Genomic DNA, 12,743 nt, shown 5'->3' on the forward strand with positions numbered 1-12,743 from the left:
GTCGCGGCATGGTTGATGTGGCAGCAGCCATGTGGTGCTGGCGGCACGGAGGAGGTGCCATATGGCCACGGGAGAGGCTGTGCTGAGCCGCCCTGCAAGGGGAGCTGGCCCAGCCCCGGCATGTGCAGTGGGAAGGGCATGTGACCGATGAAATCCTGCAGCCACGCTTCCCAAAAATAGCCCGTGGTCCCCAGCACTTGGGAGCAGCGGGATTTCATTGCATGCGCTGCAGTGTGGGGCACCGTCCCCTCTCAGGTGATTCAGGTCCCCGTGATGCTGCAGGCTCCAGGTACCAATTAACACTTACTAATACTCCTGAACGCCACCACGACCTCTCTGCTCTGCTCTCCAGCCCGTTCCGGTCCCTGCGAGCCCCACGGAGCCCCACGGCAGCCAGGTGTAAGCAGGTCCCCACGCCCCAGCACATCTCTGGGGCGATGCTTCTCCCCAGCCGCTCCCACAGGGCTCCTCAGTGCAGCCAGACCGACCCGACCGGCCGGGCAGGAGCGGGCTTTGTGCTGCGAACGCAGCTCCGTGTTTCGGGTGCTGCTGTCACCATGGAAGGGGAGCCAGGAGGGAGTTGGAGGTCACTTGCTGCCAGCCTGGTGCTAGTAGAGTTCACTCCTCCTACCCCCTCGAAATTCATGGACCCGAGACTGCAAATGACTTCTGGAAGTGCAATTCGTTGCCCTTCTCCTCAGTCTGAGTCAGGTCCTGCGCTCTCCTCTGGGCGCAGCTGCTCTTTCTCAGCTTCCTGAGTGCAAAACAAGGGGACAGCAATCTGTAGTGTGCCTGCCCTGACCTGCAGGGATGGATATGGAGGGAGTGAGGGAGGCTGGTGCATCCCTTGCCGGCTCTCCGCCCTCGATGTACTTTGGAAAAAAACAATTTATTAATTGTTTGTAGAGTCTGAACCCAGAGAGAGCTTCCTGGGGGGCACTGCTTAATAGCGGAGGAGTCATTTGACATTAAACCGCTGGAGCTTCATGCCGAGGGGCCCCTTTGGAGTTCGGGGCTGTGCCTGCAGCGCTGGTCCCATAGCCCCCAGGGCTGGGAGCAGCATGGGCTCTCCAGCCCGCCTGTCACGCTGGGTCCCTGATCAGGAACGGTCCCTCCGGCAGTGGCGGGGGGTGACAAGGGGCAGGACAGGCCTGGCTGTGCCTCTGTGTGCTGGGGGCGGGCGCAGCGGGGCCCCCGCCGCTACCCCGGCAGCGCCAGTGCCACCGTCCCCGGGGGCGCGGTGCCTTTCCAAGGGGTCGTTCCCCGCCGCGGAGCTGTAGCACATCCCGGGCTGCTGAGCGCCGACCCGCCGGTGTCCCCCGCCCCGGGACCAGCCCGGCCCTGCCCCGCCGCCCCCCCGCGCCGCCGGCGCTCGCACTCCGCAGGCGCGGCCGGGCCGGGCCGCCCCGCCGGGGCGCGGGGGGGGCGGGACGGCGGCGGCCCGTGGGGCGACACAGCGGCGGCAGCGCTGGGACCGCGGCGGCCGCCGGGCTCGCCGGCAGACCGACGGACGGACGGACGGACGCAGCGCCGCACGGGGAGGCGGCGGGGCATGGGGAAGCGCGGCCGGCCGCGGAGGGAGCCGCGGAGCGCAGGGGCGGCCGGCGGGGCCCGCTGCCCCCTCGGGGACATCTGCAACACGAGCCCCGCGGCGGGCATGGACACCTTCCTCTACAACGTGCAGGTGCTGCTGGAGGCCGCCAGCTACCTGGAGCGGATCGAGAAGGAGAATAAAAGTAAGTGCGGGCTGGCGGCCGAGACCGCGCGTGTGCGTGACCGCGGGGCGGTCAAGGGGAGTAAGAAAAATAACCCAAACTTTCGGCTGGCTGCAGTGACAAAGGGCGCAGGGCCGGCCTGCACCCCCCGCGGCACAGGCGTGCGTGCGACCCCCGCCGTCACCGGGGACACCGGGCCCGGGGGGAAAGTTTGGGATGGAGAGCGGAGCGGGACGGCGCGGGGAGCGGGGGGCGCATCTCCGGTTCTCGGGGAGAGCGGGCTCGGAGGGGCTCCGAGAAGGGCCGGGGAGAGCGGCGAGCCCCGCGCGGAGCCGGAGCCGGTGGCGGAGCCGGAGCGGCGGGGGAGGAGGCGATGACATGTCCCCGCTCCCCCCGCCGGGGCATGGGCAGAGTCACGTAGGCAAGTGGCAGCACTCGCCAGGTAGCCGGCGGGGAGGAGAGTGCAGGGCAGAGCAGTGCAGTGCAGGGCAGGGCGAGCGTCCGGTGCGGGGCGGTGGCCAGCCGCGCCGCTAGCCTCCTGCTCCGCGGGCGCGGAGGGTGCGCGTAGCCCGCGGCTTTGCCCCGCGGAGCGCTCTCCCGAGCGGGCAGGCGAGCCGCGATTGCCGGCGGCGCGGCGGGGAAGCAGCGCTGTGGGAACAAAGGGGCGGCCGCGGCCCGCGGCGGAGCGCGGCGCAGCGCGGACCCCGCGCAGTGGCGGAGCGCGCTCCAGCGGCGCTGCGCGCGGCGCGCCCCGCCCCGCGGGCGGACACATGGTTCGCACATGGAGCCAGCGCGCCGCGCTCATTGGCCGGTGCGTCCCGGGGGCGGGGCCGCGCGCGCCGCTCCGCCAATCGCGGCGCAGGGGTCCCCCTGTGACGTCACGCGTTGCCGAGCGGGCCGGGGGGGCGCGGGCCCGGGGCTCGGCCGGGGGGGCTCGGCCGGGGGCTGCTGCGAGCCCGGGGGTGTCACTGCGAACCCCTCCGGGAGCCCCGGGCTCCGCTCCGGCATCGCCGCTTTGCCCTTGTTTTCCTTGGGTTTCTCTGTTTCTCTTTGTTTTAGCCTTTATTTTTGTTTTTTAAATTTTTCTTTTCTTTTTTCTTTTTTTTTTTTTTGTTGTTTTTTTTTTTTTTTTTTTTTTTTTTTTTTTTTTTTTTTTTTTATTTCTCTGCTCTCCTTCGTTTCATGTTTGGTGCTTTCCCCCTCTTTATTCCTCTGCAGAGCATGTGCTGCGTTTTGTTTTCCTTTTAACTTTACAAAGGGATCCGCGAGTCCCTCGCCACGCGTCCCCATCGCACCATCACCCTCTCCGCGCCGCTCATCCCCTATGGCAGCTTAGGTGCAGGTGCCGATATAGGGTGTCCTTGTTCTGCGGGAGAAGCTGCGTGCACGCAGGCTTCCAGGGAAAGGGATCCCACTGCGGAGGAGCTGCTCTGCCGCTAAAGCTGCAGCCAAAAGCCCTTGCTCTTTGCTCGCCCAGAACAAATCCAGGCTCCTTTTCTGTTTTGGAAAGTTGAGTTAATATTGGGGTGGGATTTTTTTCTCGTGTGCTTATTGTTGTTTCGTAATGAATCTGCAAAGCCAAGCGTCCGAGGAGCTGAGCTGCACCACAAGCAGCAGCTGCGAGCAGGAAAATGACAGGAGATACCAGCAAGAACTGGGTTTGCATATGAAAACAGCAGCACCCCTGGTTTGGAAATTGAGTGTGTGACCACTGGTTTAGGTTTGTTTTTTTCTCAACAAGGGCTCATGTTGTGAAGAGGAACTGTCAAAATAATGTTTTTTTTTCTGGGTGGGGGAAGATAGAATTTTCCTTTTGTTGAGATGGATAGTATCTGAAATTTTATATGCTCCATTTAAAAATGCATCATTTTATATGGTTCCTTGTTTGGAAAATGAGTAGGACACCAGGATACAGGATTTTTTATTGCTAGATTTTTAAAAGAGGTGTTTGCATCTAAACAACTCCATTCCTGAGCACTTGTTTTCACTGAAGCTTTCACTAGTAATTGTTGAAGTCATAATGTTGAAAATCATCACTTTTATTAGGCAATTCTGCAAAACCTTTCAGTATTTTAATGTGCAATCAGGACATTTTAGGGTGAAAAGTCCCATTTAACCAAAGGTTTAGCTGGTGAACGTGCTGTTCAGAACGTGACCATCATAAACCAGGCAGCTTTTACGTGTTGCTCCCAAACAAAGAAAAATGCTGCTGGGATTGGAAAACAATCTCTGAGCATTACTGGCCCTATCTAAACTGAGGAACAGCTGCAGAAGCGGGAGGGTTATATCCTAATGCATATACATCTCGTTTCTGGGAAGGGATTTGCATGCAGAGCTCAGGTTATTGCAGCAAGAGAATGCTGTGCCCTTTCGTCTGCCAGGGCAGGGGTCATTCCTCAGTGCTGGCAGCCTGGCAGAGATGTTGCTAATGGCTGGTCACTCCTCATTACAGTCTCTGAACTCACAATTAGCCATAATAAGGGAGCCCAGCTCAAAAAAGTTTGGTGATGGAGACTGCTAGACTTGGTTGCAGTCAGACTTGGTGCTTGCCTGCTTCCTGCAGGATGCCCAGGTCATTTGACCACGGTGTTACGCAGGGCTGTAATGAGCTATTTTGGTGTTACTCCCATCAGGAAGGTGGCTGAGTCACAGCCCTGTTGTGCCAGGTGCTGTACATGCAGGGGAGTGACAGTGCCCTGCCCCAAGGAAACAGTCTTAAAAAAATAGAGGTGACAGGTAGATGTTTGTCTCTTCCTGGCCAGGACGGGTGACAGAGACAGAGCTGGGTAAAGCACCAAGATGCTGGTTGGGATCAGCATCACACTGGTATGGAAGCTGAAAGGCTTCAGTAGCCAAAGGAAGGAACTTAAGGAAGGGTTATTAAAGGCTCTGAGAGCTCATGTGGTTTTTCTCGTAGTTCTGCAGTTTCTGATAAACCACACTCAGCGTCCTCATTCATTCTTCCAAGCCTTTGGCTGTGCCGTGTTATTCACCTTCTCAAAACACTGTCCTCAGCAGAAGCAGATGCTGTTTGGTAGAGGGGGCCCCCTGAGAGGTGGACTCAACCTTTTCTCTTGTGGATCCAAATGCTTGGATATCCCAGATGTGCGTGTCACACCTTCTGGTGATAGAGGAGCAACTACAAGGATGTTTTCTGCCTCACACCTACCCTTGTCTGCAGGTCACTGGTGTGAGGCAGACAGCAGAGCCTTCTGTGTCTAGGACAGGACTTTCAGATAAGGCAGGAGTTTCTTACCTGCCTGAAGCTCAGGCAGAAATATGGAGATGATTATGATCTGCATTTATAGGTCCCACATCCTATCGTTGCAGTCATGAATAATAGCAGAGGGGCCATGGGTTGGCTGGGTGGTGTGGAAACAGAACCACAGGGCAGAGAGCCGTGGAGCAGGATAGGATGTACTGTCAGGGCAGGGGGAGACTGTTGGCCTCTCAGCACCCCCCCTTATAGTATTCACTTCTATTTTAAAATATTAGAATAAAAATTACCTGTGTTACAGTACAGTGACAGGGAAGGTTAGAATCCTCTTATCAGACTCCTTGGGTAAGCTGGAGTATTTTAGCTACAGACATATAACTGAATTGTTTTTCCATTTGAGCCTCTGGGAGTGAATAACAGTGCTGCCTGCCTTCTTGCTGCAGTTCTCATGGTGAGACCACAAAACCCATTCCCAACACACCTTGCTAACTGACATGTACAGGTTTCCAAATGACCTGTTTCTAGAAATTTAAGCTTGGTATCCAAGGAATAGAAACGTCACATGAAGAAAGTTACAGTGGCTGTTTTCAGAAATGAAAGTTGTGCTGAGGGCAGCTCTGTTGATATATCGGTAACCTCTGCAAATGCCACTTCATTAATAAGCATGGCTGAAAATCTGTAGCAGCTGAAATGCTGGGATTTGGAAGATGTTTTTAAAGGAGTAAATTCAGCTGAGGTTTAGTATGTGTCAGGCATCCCCTTTGTGTGTGTGGACTCATGTTTTTGTCAGTAGGAGTTGCACAAACGTGTGATGAATCCTTCGGATACGATGACTTATCTGTAATAGGCATGGTGTGTAATACATTCTGATCTCACTACAGATACAGACCTGTGTTGCCATATCCTCTTCCAAAAGCATGAAGGCAATCAAGTCTCTGTAACAGGGGTGACAAGTTCACAAGTCTAATAGAAGTGTGTATGCATGGGATAGGGGACCTTGGCCCCTCGCAGAAGACAGCTAGATCTTCTTCAAGTGCTGGCTGTGTTTATTGATCTTCTGACCAGGAATAACAAATGGGTGATCTTAGATTTGTCCTTTGCTCCTGAGGGAGAGGACAACTCAGCCTTGGGGATGAGTTAACAGTATCTTCATCATGTGGCTCCTTCCATTGTTTATGTGCTGTTTAGGGTCTTTTTCTGACAAACCAAAGAAATGTCAGAAACATGTAATTAGCGGAGGGCAGAAGAAGCTGAGACTGCCTTTGGTCTGTGTGCAGAGCTCCCGTTGTATCAATGAGAGCTGAACACGTGGCTCAAGGTCAGTGTAGATGGTCTTGGTTCTTATGGTGATGTGATCTGTAGAATAGTGTGGGACCCCTTTATTTATATATTTTTCATCCAACTCACAGTAAACCTCTTTCATTCCTCCTGGTTCATGACCTGGCCACAGTGATTCATGCGTTAGCCACTTCCAGGTTGGGGGATTTTGACTCATGCTGTTTGGACCTCAGCATAGAATTCAGAAGGAAGCCAAAGCAGGAGAAATGATAGGGCAGAGGTAAAAACCATGGAACTGTGCCAGAAGCACTGCTGAGAACCCATCACATCCCTTGTCAGCAGAATGTCCTGAGAGCCAGCAGAGAAGCACCTTCTGCTGCTGGCTGAAGAACCCTACCTTCTTGTTATTTAGATAAAGGACTGTATATTTTTTCCTATGGGAATTCCTCTTAATTTTGCAGCTGGATCAGTTAAGTGACTTAATCAAAGTCACAGAGTAAGTCACTGACTCAGTATACATTTGGTTACAGCACAGGTCTGAAAACAGAGGCACATCTCCTGGAGACAAGGAGCAAGTGGCCCACAGACCCAATAGATCTGTGGCTTTTACCTTATTGTTTGGCAGAGCTTAGTCTTTGTATCAGAGTGTGCACTTTATTTCTGTTCAAGCTCTTGGATATCCCAGAGGTTTGGTTTTGAGAAATATCTGTCCTCAGTGGTGGATGGGTTCCAAATACCAGTGGGAGTGCTGAAATGGATTATCAGGTGCCTTGCGAAAGAATGAAGCTCCCAGATGAGAAATGAGGCCATGTCCTACAGGCACTTGTAGGTACCTTAGTGAAGGTTTTGCAAGCCTTGGAAGGGAGTTGAGCAGGTGGGACTTGGGTTGTTCTCCAGTCTGCTGCTGCAAGCCCTGCAATACTGAGCTATTACAGTCATGACTACAAGAATAGAGACCTGTTTGTTACAGTGTGAGCTGACATGTTGTTCAGATGTTGTTCCCCTCACTAGAGAAACAGGAGTGGTATGGATCTGCTGTTCCCAGAAATCTGGGACATCACTGAAGCTTTGCACTTTTTGAGAGTTTTGAGAGTGTCAGAAAATGGTTCCTACTGGGGATCTCTGTTCATGCTTCGATTGCACAAATGTTAGATTTTGAGGATTTGAAAACAATCTTAAGAGTTTGGAGGGTTTGTGTGAAGATGCATAAAGGAAGTGCTTATGACTGTTGCCATCTTGATGTTCCTCCCAGAAAATGCAAATGGTTGGGGACAGGAGGATTTTAGCAAAAGCCAAATACAGAATGAAAAGCAAGGCAGCTTAGCCAAAGGGATTGCCCTTATTGAAAATAACTTCCACGTTGCAAAGCATTGTGTTATTTATAAGGTTTGTGTTCAATGCAGAGGGCTGGGCATCTTGATTTGTGAGACGTGTTCCTGTTCCACCTCTGACTTAGGGTGTGTCTTCATATGAGCAATTATGCTGCTTACACCTCAGTTTCCCTTCCTGCTGAGTGGAAAGAAAATAGCAAAAGTAATTTCGGGTTTGAGAAGATTAAAACATTACTTTCGGAAAGCTCTTAGAAAATTTCCCTGATGGAAGTTTCTAGTTTAATGCAAGTGATGGTGTTGTTGATAAAAAACAGATCGCATCTGTTGTACTTGATGAAAATAGTACAGGAGCATTTCAGATGTAAATATTAATTGATTTCTGCACTGCAGATTTCTTCTTGGATATTTAAATTATTGCTAAGGAGGAGGGAAAGGCTATCAGGGAGATTAACAAATCCATTATTAAGGCTGGAAATGGAGGGTTGCCGAAGTGCCATTTAATAAAATGTAAAAAGCCCCTTTCTAAAGGGCGAAACAGCAGAACACACAATGAAAGTGAATCACAGCTGCCAGAAGGGATGCCAAGCAGCAAGCACTTATAATCAGAAAACTGTACTTACAGATCATTCGGAGCCACTAAATTAAATGATCTCATTCTCCCCTAAAATACTCTTCTCTTAGCCCCTCCCCGGTGTTGTCTGTGGATTGCTCAATCACATTCAAAATCAGACTTTGGGGGCTTTTTGGTCAGCAGCTGAATGGCATTGGGCATCTTTGTGCTATTTACTTTCCACCCACTTTTGTTTCTGTTACACTCTGGCATTTTGCAGGCTGACCTGCCCACATGAGCACTTGGGATGGCAACTGCAAGATTTTACAGATCTGCTGTGTCTCCACAATTGTTTTGCCTCCTCTCTAGGGCTCCTTCTGTAGGGAAATGTCCCACAGTTTATTCTCAAATATGTCTTTGTTTCACACAGATTTATTTTTTTTTTCTAATAGTACATTGTTTACTTCAGAAACAAAGACTTGGAAGCTGAACTGAAGTATAAATGCAAGAGCTTAATCTACATCATTTCACACAAAACTGATCCTGCTGTTACTTCATTCCAGGGCTGATTTAATTCACCATGTGTATCAGGGTTACCTTCCTTCATCCTCTCTTGTTTTGTATCTTGAACTTTACCTTCATGAGGCTGACACTCTGATAGCTCCTAACCTACCCCTTCATTTTTCAGCCATGGCTTTCCCTATTTATTCCCTAGAATGGCACCACGTATCTCCCAGTGTGCCATCAGAAAAGCTGGTGGCAGTGGATGCTCACAAGGGCACTATTTTGAAGTGATTTTGGGGCTTCATCATGAGTTGGGGGGGGGGGGGTGGAGTTGCAGAGTTTGGGTATTTTAATGTTTGCTATTGCTAATCCTGAGAGGCAAATGGCTCTCTGGTTTTGGAAGGTTAAAGCAAGCACAGTTAGAGCCCAGAAATGCTCTTGTGTTAACCTCAGTGTTGTGGAGAAGTCTGTGCACCTGAGTCCTTTTCCCTAATCCAAAATTTTATGAGTCCTTGAGACTGCTCAGGTTTGGAATTTTCCATATGCTTTTAGCAGTCTCCTCTATGGGCAGTTTCCAGTGTAGAAATACGAGGTGGGGAGAGAGAATACTTTGTTCCCTGAGTTCTCCCCCAGACAAAAGCCAGTGTTTACACGTGCTGTGGTCTGGCTGGGTGTAGGGGTATGAGTGGAGACTGTCCTGTCTGAGCAAGGGCTGGGACTGGCTTTCCCAGAATGAGGAAGGGATGTCCCTGGAGGTGTCCCAGCTTCCTTTATTTTTCAGCTGTCCCACTTTAAGAGAAACAAAACAAATCACCCCTAGAGATTCAGTGATGAAAAGGTCTGTGTAAGAACTGAATAGTGGTATTATTTTTACCTCTATCAGCTGCAAGCCTGCAGTTTTCTGAGGAAACCTCAGAAATGGTGAATCAGTAAACTGCATGTAGAGAAAAGTTAGCTACCCTGAATCCACTTTTTTCAGGCCTTCTCTAGTTGAGTGCTGCCAGCTCTTGCAACTCCATCACGAGTCTCCTGATACTCTGTGCACTGCCTAAAGCTCTTGCTACTAGACATAAGCCATTGATTGAGAATCTCTGCTTTTTGGGATATTTTCAAGTCTCCCATTGTGATGGAGGAATGATTTCAAATATAACCAGTCATGGCCTAAAAGTTAAGAAAATAACCCCAGTCAGAGCTACAAAACAGTCTTTGGAGGGTTTCTAAGTCAGAATCAGTTGGAGATTCAGATATTTACTATGAATCTTCTCTGAGTGCATCCTTTTTGAGTAAGCAAAATATTTTAGAGACTGGTATCATACAATTCTGTTATCAGGTTTTTAAGCCCCATTCCAGCCAGTGCTGAAGTTGGTAAAATTTGGGTGATAGAAGTGATCCGAGGGTTTGTACCTGCATGAAAATCAAGATGTAAATACATTATTAAAATTCTGAAAAGAGTGATCATACTGAATGGTGTGTGACAGCATTTGTTAAAATGTTGGATGGTTGCTGTTGTGCCTTGTTAATGTGCTACTTCAAGTACAGTGAGTTTGCTGTCTATGGTATCTTCTGTCTGTGCTCTTAAATCATCTGTGCACATTGAAAAATGAGTCTTGCTCCTCATCCTCCCATGAAAAACAATGTATCAGTCACTCCAGCTGGGAATTCCTGGCACATTGTGTTTTTAGCTACATCTCCGAAGGTGAGATGGGGAAAGTCTCCACACTGTGGCTGTGGCTTTGTCTTTTGTAGCCTCTCTGCTTTATCCTTGCCAAGCCCTGTCAGTTCCATATGGGTGGGCATGGAGCCTTCACCCGGAGTGCTGTGTCCAGTTCTGGGCTTCTCAGTTCAAGAGACAGGGAGCTCCTGGAGCAGGTGCAGGGGCTACAAAGGGCTACAAAGGTGATCAGGGACTGGAATCTCTCTTAGGAGGAAAGGCTGAGGGAGCTGGGCCTGTTCAGCCTCAAGAGGAGATGACCGAGAGGGGATCCTCTCAGTGTCTGTGTGAAGGGAGGTGTCAGAGGTCGGACCAGGCTCTTTTCACTGCTGCCCAGCAATGGGACAAGTGGCTGCGGACAGGACTGATACACAGAGATCCCACCTGGATATGGGGAGCTGTGCAGGTGACTGAGCACAGACACAGATCGCCCAGAGAGCTTGTGGAGTCTCTTCTCTCTCACCGGAGGTATTCCAGAGCCATCTGGATGCAATCCTGCACGCTGTGCAGGACCCTCCCAGCGTGACCCTCCGTGATTCTGTGACCTGGCCACCAGCACCGCCTCGGGGTGTGTGCGGGCACGGACCATCCCCTCAGCGCGGGGACACGCGGCCTTTGCCGCGGGAGGGCCGCGCGTGTGGCTGCCCCGGCGGCGGCTCGGTGCTCGGGAACTGCATTTCCCAGCCCGCCCCGCCGCGCTCCGCCCCGCCGCCCGGCAGCGCCGGGCAGAGGTAAACAAAGTGCTGCGAGGCGGCGGGCGGGGCGGCGGCCGGAGGGGCCGGTCCCGCCGCGGGGCTGCCGGGCCGAGGGGCCGCGGCTGGGATCCCGGCAGGGCCCGGCGGGGCAGCGCTCGGCCGGCCGCTGGGGACGGGGCTGGGGCGGCAGTCAGCGCCCTCCGCTCCCCGCCGGGAGCATCCCGGAGCGGCGCCTTCCTCCGGCGTTTCCTCGCGTGTTCCCCCGCCGCCCCTCGCCCTCCCAGGAGAGCCGCCCCCCGCACAGTGTGACGAGGCCCGGGCACTGGGCAGAGACGGCGATCGCAGCGCAGCCGCCCCCGTTCCAGCGGGGAAGCCGGGAGCGTGGGGGCGGAGGGCGGCCCGGGGCTGCGGAGCCCCCCGGCCATGGAGCAGGTCCAGATGATCAACATCCAGCGGCTGCTGGAGGCGGCCGAGTATCTGGAGCGAAGGGAGAGAGGTAATGGGGGGAGCATGGTGCCCTCCGTGAGGGGAGCGGGTCTGGGGTCAGACCCCACCGAGGGGCGAGAGTGACCCCGCAGGAGGGATCAGAGCCAGTGTTTGCAGCGGGATGTGGTAAATCCCCAGCAGTGAGGGGTTGGGTGAAGGATAGGGCTGATGAGTCCTCCTGGAGGTGGTGGGTGAGGTGGAAGGTTTTTGGAGAGTGGGGGTGATTGATGTGGATGTGGTTTCTGGGAGGAAGAGGGGGGATTGGTGTGAAACTTTTCCACTGGGCAGGAGGGATGGTGGTGGGTGGCTCTGGCTCAGCAGAGATGTCAGTGGCTCACTGAAATACATTTGGTTTGCCTGGTTCAGATAGGTTGGGCAGGAAGAGAGAGATGAGGCACTCTCTGGACTGTTGTGGTTGTTTTTTATATTTTCAGTGTCTGAGTGGTGGTGTCCTTCCTCCAGAGCTGGCAGAGACTTTATACTTCCCCTTCTCCTTTTTCACCAACTCCCAGTCCACTTCCCTGTGAATATATCCTCAGTCATTTCCCTGAGCTGTTGTGGTTGAGGGCCTCCCCAGCTAGGCCAGTGGGTTAGTGGTGAGGCCTGCCTGCTGGCTTCTTTATTTTTATTATTTTTTCCTTCTTTATTTTTCTTTTTCTTTCACCCTTTATTTCTTTTTTTCCTTTTTTTTTTTTTTTTTCTTTTTTTTTTTTGGCCGTTATTTTGGAGTTTGCTTGTTCTGTTTTTGCTTTTAATGCCTTGCCTGTTGGTTCTCTTGCAGAGTGTGAACACGGCTATGCCTCGACCTTCCCCTCAGTTCCAAGCCCTGGACTACAAGAGCCAAAGGCCACGCGGAGGCTGAGCCGGGCACGGAAATACAGCGGCAGCGGCAGCATTGCCAGTATGGCCACCAGGTACAGTGTGGGCAGGACAGCACAGGGGCAGGGCTGGCTGGGGGGGTAGAAGCTGCAGAAAGTTGGAGGCAGTGGAGAGAAACTTGCTGTCTTGGGAAAATGGGATGAGTCTGAACAGCTAGAGGGATTCAGAGCTGGGGCACACAAGTGCAGCATCCATTCTGCATCCATAGCACTGGAAGTAGAGGGGACACAGGGGAGCTGGATCTGAAGTGGCACTGCCAGCTGACACCATGCCAAGTCTCAGATGCTGCAGAGGGAAGGGGAGTAGGGAGATCTGTTCATAAGGTTTAGGGAGGAGGTAGGCAATAGCTATTCCCATTATATACAGCTGATGTCTTT

General features: G+C 52.5%; 1 protein-coding gene across 1 annotated transcript; it reads left to right on the forward strand.

Moving 5' to 3' along the window:
• The first annotated feature begins 221 nt into the window (after positions 1-221).
• On the forward strand, positions 222-12,465 carry MXI1 (MAX interactor 1, dimerization protein). The gene is made up of 3 exons (XM_056495651.1): positions 222-711; positions 1,104-1,736; positions 12,269-12,465. The coding sequence occupies exons 1-3, from the start codon at positions 222-224 to the stop codon at positions 12,448-12,450; spliced, it is 1,305 nt and encodes a 434-aa protein (XP_056351626.1). The 3' UTR covers positions 12,451-12,465.
• The last annotated feature ends 278 nt before the right edge of the window (positions 12,466-12,743 follow it).

The sequence above is a fragment of the Oenanthe melanoleuca genome, chromosome 6 (assembly GCF_029582105.1).
Source record: "Oenanthe melanoleuca isolate GR-GAL-2019-014 chromosome 6, OMel1.0, whole genome shotgun sequence".
NCBI classification, from domain to species: Eukaryota; Metazoa; Chordata; class Aves; order Passeriformes; family Muscicapidae; genus Oenanthe; species Oenanthe melanoleuca.

Excerpts from the sequence above, each read along its gene's own strand:
- MXI1 (XM_056495651.1), top strand. The coding sequence starts at position 222 with ATGCGCTGCAGTGTGGGGCACCGTCCCCTCTCAGGTGATTCAGGTCCC. Across the intron at positions 712-1,103 it reads TTCTCCTCAGTCTGAGTCAG|GAACGGTCCCTCCGGCAGTG; the intron begins GTCCTGCGCTCT and ends GTCCCTGATCAG. Across the intron at positions 1,737-12,268 it reads GATCGAGAAGGAGAATAAAA|AGTGTGAACACGGCTATGCC; the intron begins GTAAGTGCGGGC and ends GTTCTCTTGCAG.